We start from the raw sequence: 14,131 nt of genomic DNA on the forward strand, positions 1-14,131 counted from the left end.
GTACTCCAAGGCTGTTGGGTAGTAGGTTAGAGAGCTTGTTCTGCCAAAGAACAACCTGCTGTCTCCCATTGAGGTAGGATTTAAACCATTGAAGGGCTTTAGAATCTAGACAGAAAGTTTGCAGGGTGTGAATCAGAAATTGGTGGTCAACCATGTCAAATGCCTTGGAAAGATCCAAGAAGAGTGCTGAGGATATGTTATTATTGTTATGGTTATTGTTTATGGTATTGGTAAAAGTAGGGCTGAAGTAGTGCTGTGGTGTGGACGGAAGCCGAGTTGGGTACCTGCCATGAGGTGATTCTGGATTAGGTGGTGCATGAGTTGTTTGTGTATACATTTTTCCATAATCTTTGCAATTGGAGAAAGTACAGCTACTGGTCTATATTTGGAGAATTCAGTGGAGGAGCCTCCTTTATGTAGTGGGATTCCATAGGATGTTTTCCAAATGGTGGGAATTTTAGCCTCTGCTATGGTACGATTAATTAGTATTGATAATGGGTAAGCAATAATATCAGATTTTTGAAGGTACTCGGTGGGGAGTTGATCAGCGAAGAGTGTGGCGAGTTTTAATTTTTTGATCAAGGTACGGATAAGTGACGTGGACACTGGTTGGAAGCTGAACGAGAGTGGGTTCATAGGGATGGTACTATCAGGGTCATGGGAGCTAGGAGGTAAATGACTAGCTAGGGCTTGAATTGTCTCAGGGGGGTTTATCAATGGTAGCAGTGGGGATAGGGGTAGAAGTTTTTCCAGGATGAAGTAGATTATTCAGACCTGCACAGAACTTCTGAGGATTGTTCTGGTTTGCTCTTTGTAAAATTACAATAGTATTGTTTTTTGTCTTGTAAAATGGATTTTTTAGTCTCATTCCCAGCTTGCCTATATTTAACATGATCTTGGGGGTCTTTAGTAGAGTGCCATAGAGCCCAAAATTTGTTTCTACTGCTAATTTTTAGTCTAGACTCTTTAGACAGCCATGGTGCAGTTTTTGCTTTTGTTCTCTTTGAACGGGCAGGTGCATGCAAATCAAGGATTTCAAGAAATTTGTTATTAAAATATGCAACTGCCTCCTCCAAGGGGAAGTGTTTTAGAATAGACCAGCTACAGGAGTTAAGTTCCTGTTGGAATTTGGCAGGGTCAAAGTCTTTTTTGTTTCTGACTTTTCTGAGTAAGGGTTGTTGGGGATTAATGGCTTTTTGCTCAACTATATCAGTGAGAAGGTGGTTGCTTAGGTCATCAGGGAGGGTACCAGCAGTGTACAGTTGGGGGTTACTATTTACGAGTATCCAGTCGAGTACGCTTTCTTTTTGGTTGGGTTTACCTAGCCTAGTAGGGGTGGTTATGATTTGTGTAAATGCATGCAGGTTAATATGGGTAGACGGGGATTCTGAGGAACAGGTGCCCCAGTCTATGTTAAACTCTCCGAGTAGTAGGGTTCCTTGGAGGTAATGACATGATAGCCAATGCAGGGTATCTTCAAGTGTGGCTATATTGTTACCTGGGGGAATATACATGCAGATGACGTTGATGCATTTACTTTTGTTAAGCTGCAATCTAGTAGCAAGAATTTCGGAATTATTAATCTGAGGTGGTTGAGTAACATCGATGGTCACATTCAACTCAGATTTCTAGAGTATAGCTATCCCACCCTCCTTCCTGGAAACAAGATCCAGCCTGTGTATGTTATACCCAGGTGGTAACACTTCATTTTTGGTAGTGTTAGGTTTTAACCAGGTATCAGATAGACAGAGAATCTCGGGAATGGATAGCCAGGAGTGCATGCAGTTCATGCACCTTGTTATTAATGCTTCTAATATTGAGATAACTGGCCAGGAGAGAATTAGTTGGTCTATTGATTATAGTTTTATAGCTTAGGTTACAAGTAGAGGGGGTGTACATATCAGAAGTGGATGGGCCAGGGTTGGGATGAATATCACCACTGAGTATTAGGCTAGGTCTGTGCTTAGTGATCAGCTTCAGGAGTTTGTTTACAAGTTTATAGTATTGTTTAGATCTAGGGTTAATGTGCCAGGAGTTGGTATGCTGAAAGAATGAACAAGATGTTGAGTTGGACCAATTATTATTAGCATGGATGAAGGTAGGATGCTTTAGAGCTGGGGTGATAGTATGGCCATTTGGGTACTGATAACCAATGAGAAACTGGTTTTCATACAAGATGAAAAATAAGTGGCCAGCAGAATGGGTAGTAAAGAAGAGTATAGCATTATGAGAGGAGGAGTATAGTAGTTAGAATCTGTTGTTTGTATGGCACAACAGCAGAAGATCTGATGGTAATAGAGTGGGTGGAGAAAGTATGTTAAGTGACAGCTGATAGGATTTTATAACAGGGTGGAGAGAGTATGTTAGGTGAAAGCTGATAGGATGTTCAAAGGAGGACACACTCGGGAGTATAACACCACATCCTAACTTACGGTGCACAATAGTGTCAGGCAATCAAGCTACCTGCTGTGGGAAGAGAATCCACAACTTTCTGCACCAAAAGCAAGTGTGGTGCCTGTTGCACCACCAACACTGAACACCACACTTTTGAAACTCTATGACTGACACTGATAGACATTAATCCTCTGTGATTAACAAAAATAAATAAATAAAATTAAGACAGACCTGGCAGTTGGGGTGAAGGTTTAAGGTATTTGCCTGTCTTTCATTATTAAGGTTCTGGGTTTGACCCTGTGCAGACTCACTTAATTAGACACTGCCCCTAACTGGGGCATTTTAAACACACCCACCCTCCATCGTTTTCTAAAGGAAAGAGCAGCTGTGTACTTACCAGAGCGGACCTGTGCTACATATCTATCTGACTGTCTCTCCCCGAATTCTGTTAGTCTGTATCCAGCATCTACTTAGATAACAATTGCAGGTTTAGGACACAATGCTGTCCTAATGAGGAGGTTTCTGAAGCTTACAGAAGTTGCAAGGTACTAAAGTTGTCTAGCGAGGTCCTTATGCTTGCTGTGTTTACAGAACAATCTCGTTTTTGTTTTTTTTTTCCTTCTTACTACGGATTTTTTTTAATAGCAAAGCTGTCCCTTCCCCAGCCAAAATAGACCATAGGCAGCTGCCTAGGTTGCCTGGTTCTTGTTCCGGCTCTGAAGACAGCCACATTTTACTTCTATGCAGTATTGTCATTTAGCCAAAGGTGAAACAATTTTACAGTTCTCTGCAAGCTTCTACAGTTCTTCCCAGTCTTCTCATCGCATATATAACTTAAATATTTGACCCCTTCTTCTGTCCCACAATGCCATGCAGAATCAACTGTCAGTATTATCACTGAATGGGAACCTGGCACCAAAATATGCAAGTTGCTATCATCTGGTGGGTTCAAGTCTTTGTGATAATCTTACCAAAAGAGAATTCCATACAGAAGGGTGGACTAGAAACATGCAGCCATAAAATAAGAGTGTTGTTCATATATTGTTCTCATAAACTTTAACAATACTTTGTCAAGCTACTGACCAGTTCTGGCAACATGCATTAATGAAAAATAACATTGTTTTGGTATATAAATATACAGTTAATCTAATCACACACATAAGCATCGCAATTCAGACACAAAAGTCATTTTATTAATTTAACATTAATATAAAAGGTAATTGAACATAATAAATCATTCTGAAAAATGAAAAGAAATGTTATATATGTATAAGTATATATATATATATATATATATATATATATATATATATATATATATATATATATATATATATACACACACACACAAACACACACACACATATATATATATATATATATATATATACACACATACACACACACACACACACACACATATATATATATATATATATATATATATATATACACATATATACACATACACACACACATACATATACACACACACAACTGTGCACAACAAGTCTCCTCATTATTAAACTCAAATCAAATGTTCCTATATATAAAAGGTTATGAGGCAAAACTAATGGTTCCTTCTTCATATTTCAGAATCAAATCCAAAGCAAAAGGCAAAACCTAATGTCTTAGGTTAATAATCCTTAACTTAAAGTACAATTGTATTAAACTTGTTTCTTTCTCACAAATTTCTTTCAATATGATAATAAATTGTGAAAATGCAGGTGAGGCCAATGCTAACCATCTTCTTGTTATAGTTTTCCTAGCAACAGTTAGACAACAGTGAAAAGAGAATATTCAGAAGACTTCACAACAAACTGATGTCCTGAAAAATTTGTTACAATACCAATAAAGTATAACACAATCTGAAACAGCACTCCACAATTAATATTTTTTACCTCCTCTGACCCTCCAGCAAGACATCATGCTACAGATTATGCATTGTTATCATCATTTCTGCAATATTGGTTTATACACAAAATAAGAACACCTCAAATGGAACATTAAGCATCACTAGCATTGAGTGCAGACAACTTTGGAGTTCTATGGCTGACAAAAAACAATTGATTTTGTTGTTTCTGCACTGCACAAGTAAAGGCCCATTGTGGAATGTAAAATGTGCCTCTGTGGCAAGTAAGGTGCTACACTATACCATAATTATTTTATTTTTGGCTCACTGGCACCTTTAAGATTGACCATCAGCTACTTGGCTCTTTCCCAGAACTCTCACCCTATCTCATGGTGCTGCCTGACATGAGGGAGGGGAACTGAAAAACATGGGATTTTTAGTCCCCCACCATCCTAAAGAAGACTGGCCTTAGTGATGAGGTAAGGAGCAGGGCCAGTGCCAGCAGATTACATAAACTTACTACTGCACTATGACTTTTTTCTAAGCCCTACCGTCACCATGCTGATACTTACATTATTACACTGAAAGGTTAATGCGGTCTGGCTTAGGGGTGAGCACACACAACACCCACAGAGCACCCATTCCTTCTCAGCCTGGTCATCTCACTGAGCTCCAACCTCCACCAGGGCTCAACAACAAATCTGCCTAACTCATCCCTACCCTCATGATATATCAAAACAGCTGGAAACTATATTTGTTTATGTTTTAGTATTTTAGAAAAGACACAACAGTATTGAAATGTGGTTTCCAAAAGCCTAAGAAAGGGAAAAGTGTTGCATGATAGGATGAGCCTGAGCTAATGCTAAAAAAGCCATGATATGTACAGCCTTCAGACCAACAGCATAGCTGTCACCTGATAAACACTGTTTGGGGAGAGACACATGGTTTGTGATTTATCCATTGCTACACTCTGTATGTGCTAAGAAGAGTCATGAGATCTCATTTTTAATGCTTTAAAAAAAAAAAAAATGTTATGTACTCACCATAGCGTTCCATCGGAGTTGTTGCTTTTCAATTGTCTTCAACCTGTGGGGATACAGATCCGGTATGGATCCAATCCGGCAGCATTTTCCAGCATCGGATCCCAGCTCCAAGCTCCTCCCCTACACATAATCCTCCTGTCTCCCTCCTTCCCTCAGATCAAGTTTGCTTCAGACAGTAGCACCCCGGCCTAATCAAGTGCCTAACACTCTGGTAGTAGTACCCTGAAAGTACTACCAGGAAAACAAAGCTTACTAGAGTACGGCTATGCCTCTTTCATCTGGTGTACCACACAAGGTGGGGAGGAGGGAGGGAGCGATGGCTGAAGGCAAATTAAAAGCAACAACTCAGATGGAATGTTATCATGAGTACATAACTTTTTAATCTGAAGTTGTTATTTTCAATTGATCTTCAACCTGTGGGACAGAGTCCCCAGCTACCAAAAAGAATCTGGGAGGTCCTCATGGAAGGATGCACAGCGGAGCCAAAGGATGCCCTGCCTCTGGACATGAGATCCAACTTATAATGCAAAATAAACGTGTGGTGATGCCCAAGTAGCTGCCGAGTAAATGTCATCCAAGGAAACCCTAGACTAAAAGGCCACTGAAATAGCCACAGACCTGGTAGAATACGCCCTGACATGACCTAGTAGAGATAATCCTTTGGCTTTATAGGCTAAAACTATGCAGTGAGAGATCCGACGAGCAATAGCTACCTTGGAAACAGGTTTACCTAACAAATGCTTAGAAAAGGACACAAATAGCTGATCAGACTTATGAAAGGACTTTGTTCTATGAAAATAGAAGCGTAATTCCTATGAGCATCAAGCAAATGCAATTTATACTCTCCCTTATTCTGCAAGTTTGGAAAGAAAACAGGGAGACTGATGACCTGGTTGAGGTTAGATTATGAAGCCACTTTTGGAAGAAAGAAACCCTGTCTTTATGAAACACCACATAAGCGGGCTTGACAGATTAAGGCCTAAATCTCAGACACTCTTTAACCAAGGTAATAGCAACCAGAAAAGCTATCTTCCAAGACAGAAATTGTAAATCCACTGTAGCTGCTGGTTCAAATGGGGAAGACACCAAGGATTGTAAGACTAGAGTAAGACCCCAAGGGGGTGTAGGGTCCTTGACTGGAGGCCTACATAAAAACGTATCTTTCAAAAAGGCTTTACAAAGCTTGAAGGAAGCTAGGGAAGCTGAATTATCTCCTATATAAAAATTGGAGATAGCTGCCAGCTGGACCTCAGCTGCAGCAAAACTGGTACCCTGCTGAAAAATATCTACCAGAAACTCCAAAATGGTGTGGACTGGAGCAGGATCCAAATCATGCTAAGATACCCATTTTAAGAAACGTTTCCACTTACTGAAATAAACCTTCCTGGTGGAAGATTTGTGAGCCACTACTAAAATCCTCTTAACCGCAGAAGACAGCTCAGGAGTCTTAGCTATCACTAGAACTGGAGCAGTCAAGCTGTAAGTTTTAGACTGAATAGATCTGGGTGTGAGATCCTGAGGGATCAGATCCGGAACCAGATCTAATGTCCATTAGGACACACTGTATGAGACCACAGAGAGGGGAACCAAACTTGGTGAGGCCAGAATGGGGCAATGAGGATCACGAAGCTCCCCAGACGTCGAGCTTCCTGTATGAATTTCGGAATGAGAGGGAGTGGGAGATAAGCATACAGAAGACCGGAGGGCCAAGCAGGAACTAGAGCATCTCTGGGGGACTCCCCCGGAGGGGGGTTCAGAGCGAAAAACTCTCTGCACTTAACAATGGAAGGAGAGGCAAAGAGATCACAGCAAGGCCGACCCCACTTTAGAAAGATCTGTTCCGCTACTGAAGGATTCAGAGACCACTCGTAAGGCATCAAAATAGATCTGCTGAGCCTGTCTGGCAGAATGTTGGACCTTTCCGGAATGTGCATTACCATGAGAAAAAGGCCGGTGGACATTGCACATTCCCACAATCTCATGGCTTCTCAAAAAAGGAGATAGGACCTGGTCTGTCCCCCCCCGCCGTTTGTTGACATGACATATTGTCTGTCTGGATGGCAATCATCCCAAGTGGAAGGTGGGCATGAAGAGCTTGCAACACCAAGTGCACCGCCCTCATCTCCAGGATGTTGATGTGCAGATGGGTCTCCAGGGCAGACCACGTGCCTTGGATTGTCCTTCCTATGCAATGCCCCCCCCCCCACCCAAGTAGGGAGGCATCAGTGATCACTGTGGTCATAGGGGTGGGGAGGATAAATGGGCAACCCAGAAGAAGGTCCAGGGATGGAAGCCACCACAGAAGCGAATCCTGCAGGCCTGAGTCAAACAAATCTAGTAGGGACCACTGGACCGCTAGGGTCCACCGGAAAACTCTCATATGCAGATGAGCCGTGGGGATCAGGGTGATCATGGCCACCATGGACCACAATGCCCAAAGAACTGACTCCGGAGGGGGATACTGGGTCTGAACAATGTACAACACATGATGTCTGAGGGACTGAAGTCTGTCTGGAGTAAGAAAAACCTTGCTCAGAGTGGAGTCTAACCAAGCCCCAATGGAATCTGAACTTGAACTGGGTCTATTTGGGACTTGTTGAGATTTATGGTTATGCCAACTGGTGGGTGGTCTGGAGAAGGAGATCCCTGGCAGAGTCAATGCCTGGAGGGAGCGGAAAGGAGCCAATTGTCCAGGTAGGGAAAGACCTGGAACCCCTGCAGACACAGGTGAGCAGCCACCACTGCCATCACTTTGGTGAACACCCTGGAGGTGGTGCTGAGACAAAAGGGTATTGCTCTGACCTGGTAATGACTGGCCCCCAGCTGGAAGCGGAGGAACCTACAAGAGCTCCTGTCCATTTTGATGTGGTAGCATTTGTCCTGAAGGTCCACCAAGCACATCTAGTCATTTTTCTGCAGGAAGAGCAGAATGGATTGGAGAGTGACCATCTGGAATTTTGTCTTGGCAAGCGACAGGTTTAAGGTTGAATGATCCAGAATGGGTCTTAAGTCCCCCATCTTCTTTGGCACTAAAAATAACCTGGAATAGATGCCTGATTCGGACTGATCTTGTGGGACGGGCTGGATGACTCATTTTTCAAGTAGCTTGGAGTTTTCCACTGCTGCTTCCTCCCATTGAGCTAGTGAAACATCCATGAGTTGTTTGGGTGGAACTGGCCTTTGGATGAAGGGAACTGAGTATCCTCTGGATATGATTTGCAACACCCAATGATCATCTGTGATAGACTCCCAGGCTGCTGGGTGTAGCGACAGATGTCCCCCGACTTGCCTCCTGAAATGAGCGGTCGGGCAACCCTTCAAGGCTACTGCGTGGGTCTGTCCGTGAAGGAATCCCGAGACCCCTGATTCCTTTGACCCCCCCCCCCCTCTGCCACAAGGGTGGCATCTGTCATATCCCCCTCTACCTCTGGGGGAGGGTGAGTTTTGAGCATCTTGGGAATAGCCCTGAGACTTCCAGAACCATATCTTCTTCCCCTCATGCCAGGAAACAGACCGTTGTGTGGTTGAGAAGTGGATCCCAATGGCAGACAGGGTCTTCCTGTCTTTCTCGCTCTAGACTAACATGTCTCATATTTTTTTTTCCAAAAAGGGTGGAACCATCATCATCATAAGGAGCATTTGTAAAAGATGCCTTGAAGGGCTCCAAGAATGCACAAAGCAGGAGCCAGGCGTGACACCTGATGATAACATCTGTGCCAGCTGCTCTAGAGGCACCTTCAGTAGCATGTAACAGGAGCCTCATAGAGGTGTTGGAAATGGAAGTGAGGGTGGCCATACAGGAGGAGAATACCTTCTTTTCTTCAGCAGACATGGACCCTGGGGCAGACTCAGACACCTCTTTGACCAAGTCCCTCTGAAGTCTGATCACATGTGCCATGTAGTTCAGCTCACGTACGGCAAACGTGGCTGAAGCCTAAGCCGATTCCCAAAACGGTCCTTGGCCCGAGACTCTCGGTCTGGTAGATGAATCATAGAGCTCTCCTGAGCAAGCTCTTTCTTGGTGGCCGCTGCAACCACCACGGCATCAACAGGGGACCCCTCACACCAACACTGCTTATAAGAAGGCGCACGTAGAATCTTATCAGGGCGCTTGGGGTTGGGCTCCACCATCTCAGGTTCCTTCCATGTCCAAGATGTTATCAAATCCACCAGTGGATCTGTGGGAGGAGACACCCAGGAGGTACAGGGTTCTGCGCCAAACACCTCCAGGAACACTGACTCATCTGGGTAGGGTTTTTGGATAGACCAACCCCATGCTGGAGTAGGATTTCCACAATGTCTCCAAAGGAGACATCATCCGGGGGTGACCAGGGGGAACCCTCCCCTTCCTCTAAGTCGGTATCTTCTGTGAGGGACTCCAGTGGGGAGTCCACATGCCTCCTTTTACATGTATGTTTCTGAGGGACCTCCTCAGGGGGGTATCTCTGGAGGAATCGGAAACTTCTGGCCATTTCCGTGGGGAAATTCCCTGGGGCAGAGAGGCAACAGGCTGTCCCTGAGGGGGCAGGATAGCGGAATCCAGCCCAGAAAAAGAGAGGGAGCCAGGAAGGACTCCAAAGACGATAGCGTTGAGAACCCTCTCAACCATGTCAAAAGCAGAGGGAGAATGAATTCCATTAGCTGGGTCAAGGCCGGATCCATAACCCTCTGAATCAACTGGGGAGTCTGATCAGAGCCTCCAGGCGCTGAGACTCCGAATGGAAGGGCCGACTCTGAAAACCTCGAAGCCAATGCCACCCCCTCGGATCAGACTCCAAGTCTATGGTTCTGAACTAGTTGGAGCCAAACCACTCAGGGCAATGGTCAGCGTCAAGGTACCTGATACCATTGGCGCCAATTCCTCAATGCCGAAAGGCCTCAGACCCAAGTACTCTGAAGCCAGAGGTCAGATTGGAGAAGGAGCAATGGGAAGAAAGGCGGACTGCATGCTCCCAGCCCCGGTGGGGAAAGGAGCAGGCAAGAGACCACATCTGGTTCTGGGTTCAAATGAATTTCTGCATCATCCTGTCCACCTCGGCTTCAGAAAGACTGCGGGGGAACCAGACTGAGGAAGCCATGGATACGGGCCTGGAAAGGTGCCAGGGTGAGGCCGACAGAGGGAACTGGCCCAGTGAGACCTCTGGTTCCGGGAAAAAGTTTAATGACCAGAGCCGAGGTGAGCCCGGGCTGGCCGAGACTTAGCAAGTGGCTTGGCCATGGAAGCACAGTTGGAAGACCACTTCCTAGGCCTATCCCGCTCTTTGTGTCTGTGTTTCTCCCTGTCCCCAGCCTTCTTGGTGGGAGTCCCAGAGGCCGGGGCGAAGGAAGAAGCAGAAGTGGACGCAGAGTCCTCTGAGGAAGGTGGAGGAAGAAGGCCCTTCAAGATCAGCTTGTTCCTCCTGTCGATCAATGTGCGGAGGTTGAAGCCTGCACAGATCGAACAGGAGGTGTCTAGGTGTGGGACTCCCAGAAAAACAACACACAGTGTGTGGCCATCAGAAGGGCGGAGCTTATGGCCACACACTGTGCATTTCTGAAACCCTGGCTTGGGGGTTTCAGCCATGGAAACGGACCACACTAGCATGCACACAAACACACACACACACACACACACACACACACACACACACACACACACACACACACACACTCACTTAAGCGATAGGAAGAAGGAAAGGAAAGCAAGGAAATGGAGCTTTTTTTTTTTTAATTACCAGACAGACACCTGAGCCTGAGAAGAGTAGGGGACAGAATTACAGATTAAGGACTTAAGGAGTTAAAAAGAGGAGGAGACGTCTAGAAAAAAATGTAAAATTCACTCACCAGGAACATGGAGCAACAGACCACGATCACAATGCTGGCTGAATGCACGGCAAATGAGGTCTGAGGGGAGGAGGGAGACAGGGGGTTTATGGGTAGGGGAGAAGCTTGGAGTTCGGATCCGATGCTGGAAAATGCAGCCAGATCAGATACATTCCAGATCAGTATTCCCGCAGGATGACGATCAAATGAAAACAACTTTGGATCATTACTTTTAATTGATCTACAACACATTAATGATTTAGGAATGCTGCAATTCTCAAAACTTGCTGCATCATTTGAAATATGCTCTGCCTGGAACATTTTCTTTTGTAGGCAAATCTTACCCATAAAAGTGTATTCAGAAATCAGAATATTAGTCAGATATACCAGATAGACAGCACCAAACACTGCAAGTGTTATGACAAGTAAGAGAGGTGCTAGTATACTACATATCTGAAAACACATAGATTCATAGATTCATAGATTCATAGATTATTACTAGGCTAATTGCCCTTGCAAGCCATTTTAAGCCTAGCCGAATTATCCCTTGTGAGACTCGAACCCTGCACCTTGTGTTTGTAAGGCAAACACCTTAACCATTAGGCCATCCTCCCACCCCTACACATACTCAGACTGTACACAATGCTTCTGCTTCATCACCTGTAACCAAAATTAGAGAAATGCAGGTTACTCTGGTGGCTGAGAGGGATAAAACACCAACTACAGTCCAGCTGACCAGGGTCTGATTAGCAGCTAGGGTAAATGATAGAGCAGTAGGTAGAGATGATCCCTGATGGTGGTTGGGGTTATCTACATGGGTGGAGGCATGGTCTAAATGGGGCACAGAGTGGGGACAAAGCTGAGTTGCTGCAGAGGCAGGGCAAAATGCTGAAAGTCCCCACTGCACACCCGATGCTCAAACATTACCACAGAACCATGGCAGTAGTAACAGGGTAGGACAAAAATTGCAATCCTCCCCCAGTGGATGTTAATGAACAGACACGCAGAACACCCTTAAGATCAGTGCCAGCCCTAGCCCTACCAGGAAGTCCTGGGAGAGATAGGAAGTGGCTGGTAGACTTGGTGATGGATGCGGGTCACTGGCTAGTGAGCTGTAGGATGATGCAATGGGATAAAGCCCCCCCCCCCCAAAAAAAAAAAAAAAACAGAAATTGGAAAAGTGCTTTCAGGTGAACAAACCGCATTAAGTCACAGATGGTAGTGTTAAATGTTATGATGTATGGACTTGTAGAATGTAAAAATGCAGCATGTTCGATGATGAAAGAGAAAAGTACTTATTTCTCAAAGCTGACAGTTTAAATAAGACACTCTACTTATTCTGCAGTAACAAACAGCTATCTCAGAGGTAGTGGAATGTGCCACTCAGTTTGGATGATGGATAGCAAAATCTACAAAAAAAAAAAAGGCTGCATAAGCAATAGTATGCAAAGGATATAGCAAAGTGAGCTACACAATACCCTACACTATGGCCAACATTCCTCCTTGTAAAACGTTTAGGGATGTTCAGCCCCTCACCTCCATACAACCTAAATTAGTTATAAAAACAAATGTAAAGGAAAACATTTGAAAACAACAAACAAATTTGTTCAGTCCACAGCAGCACTATCTCTGCACATTGGACAAATAAAGCACTAATACAGAACACAGATCACTATAAAGCAAAGAAATCTGGATTTATGTCTTTAGCTGCAATATTTTGTATTTCCCAATTTACAAAGCTAGCCAATTAAATAAAAAAATCTTAAGTGGAAATGCATTGATAATTACCAAATTTAGGAAAAGTGCACGTAATGAAATGCTGTAATAGAGATGTTGATCTCATGTTTTCTCCACATCTTACAGGTGTTACAGATGAATGCAGATGTAATATCAGAAATTGAAGCCAACTAATTCTACTTTTTGATATTAGGAACTATATGTTTAAAAAAATTATGACAAGTGTGAATAACCTAGAAGTGTCCACACGCACTCCTTTACAATGCAGTCCAATTCTTATGGCTATGGAAAGTCAATGAAATGAAAAGCAGAATTTACTTTCCTGATTTGTGTGCAAAGATTATTTTATTCCTCAATACTCAACTTACTTAATCTTTTGGCAGCCTCAAGGGCATCATTTGCAGTGTCAGCCACAAAGAATCTCTGAACTGTGACCCCATGGTCGGCCATCAGTTTCTTACTCTGGTACTCCTGCAGGTTCAGCCATCGTCTGGGGGTTAATTGAACAACCTAGAGGAACAAGAAACAAATAGAAATGCTTACCCTGTCCAGTTCATGCAGAAGTCAACTGGGCTATTAACACAGTGCTGGCATCATATCTAGCACTAAATGCCAATGGAAACTGTTGGCTAAGCATTCTGCTACACAATATATGGAGGAGCATAGCTATTTACTTTACACAGCTATCATGATATGTTAAATAAAAAAGGGCACTAAAGACCTTTACAGAAAGGAGTACTGTAGTGCCTCCTCCATACAAATGAAGCTATCATCTCACATGTTTTGATGTACTGCAATGTGTTATACCTTGGCTTCTGCTGAAGCCAATAAAGTCAAATACACTGTAAAATAACTTCTCTTTAGTGCCCCATAAAATTTACTTGTCTAAATCAACACTCTCCAAAGGGTTCGCAGTACAAGTTCACTTCCATGGTTGAAGTAACTCCCCTATTCTACTGTAGTTCTAACAAATAAAAATAAACATTATGTAACATGGAGCATTTTCTTAGAAAATTAATCATTCAGAATAAAGTTCTTACACACATCATAGGTTTAATTTATCAGAGGTTTGGCTGCCCGAAAGCTATAATAAATCTGTAAAAATGCAGAAATATGACGAGCAACTACATGTACTTCTTTATTTTACCAAATATGTTGCTGTCTCATACTTGTGACACTTGTTAGTAATTCACAGTAAGTTAGTCTATTTCCAATCTGCAACATCTATCTCCGAAATGGTCCTAATTTCTAAGGATTCCCTACCTATCCAACATTTCAAAACTGACTGGTACTTTTTCACAGA

At 43.5% G+C, this 14,131-nt stretch overlaps 1 protein-coding gene across 2 annotated transcripts in view; it reads right to left on the reverse strand.

Annotated features, from left to right (window-relative positions):
- The window catches only part of SUCLG2 (succinate-CoA ligase GDP-forming subunit beta), a 1,759,444-nt gene that overhangs the window by 1,360,770 nt on the left and 384,543 nt on the right, over window positions 1-14,131 (reverse strand). For both annotated transcript variants that reach the window (XM_044077963.1, XM_044077964.1), the window contains exon 2: window positions 13,197-13,338. In XM_044077963.1, coding sequence (XP_043933898.1) covers window positions 13,197-13,338 — 142 coding nt within the window. The remainder of the gene's footprint in view (window positions 1-13,196; window positions 13,339-14,131) is intronic.

Source organism: Protopterus annectens, chromosome 7.part0 (assembly GCF_019279795.1).
Source record: "Protopterus annectens isolate FY-2018-M chromosome 7.part0, PAN1.0, whole genome shotgun sequence".
Lineage (NCBI taxonomy): Eukaryota > Metazoa > Chordata > Ceratodontiformes > Protopteridae > Protopterus > Protopterus annectens.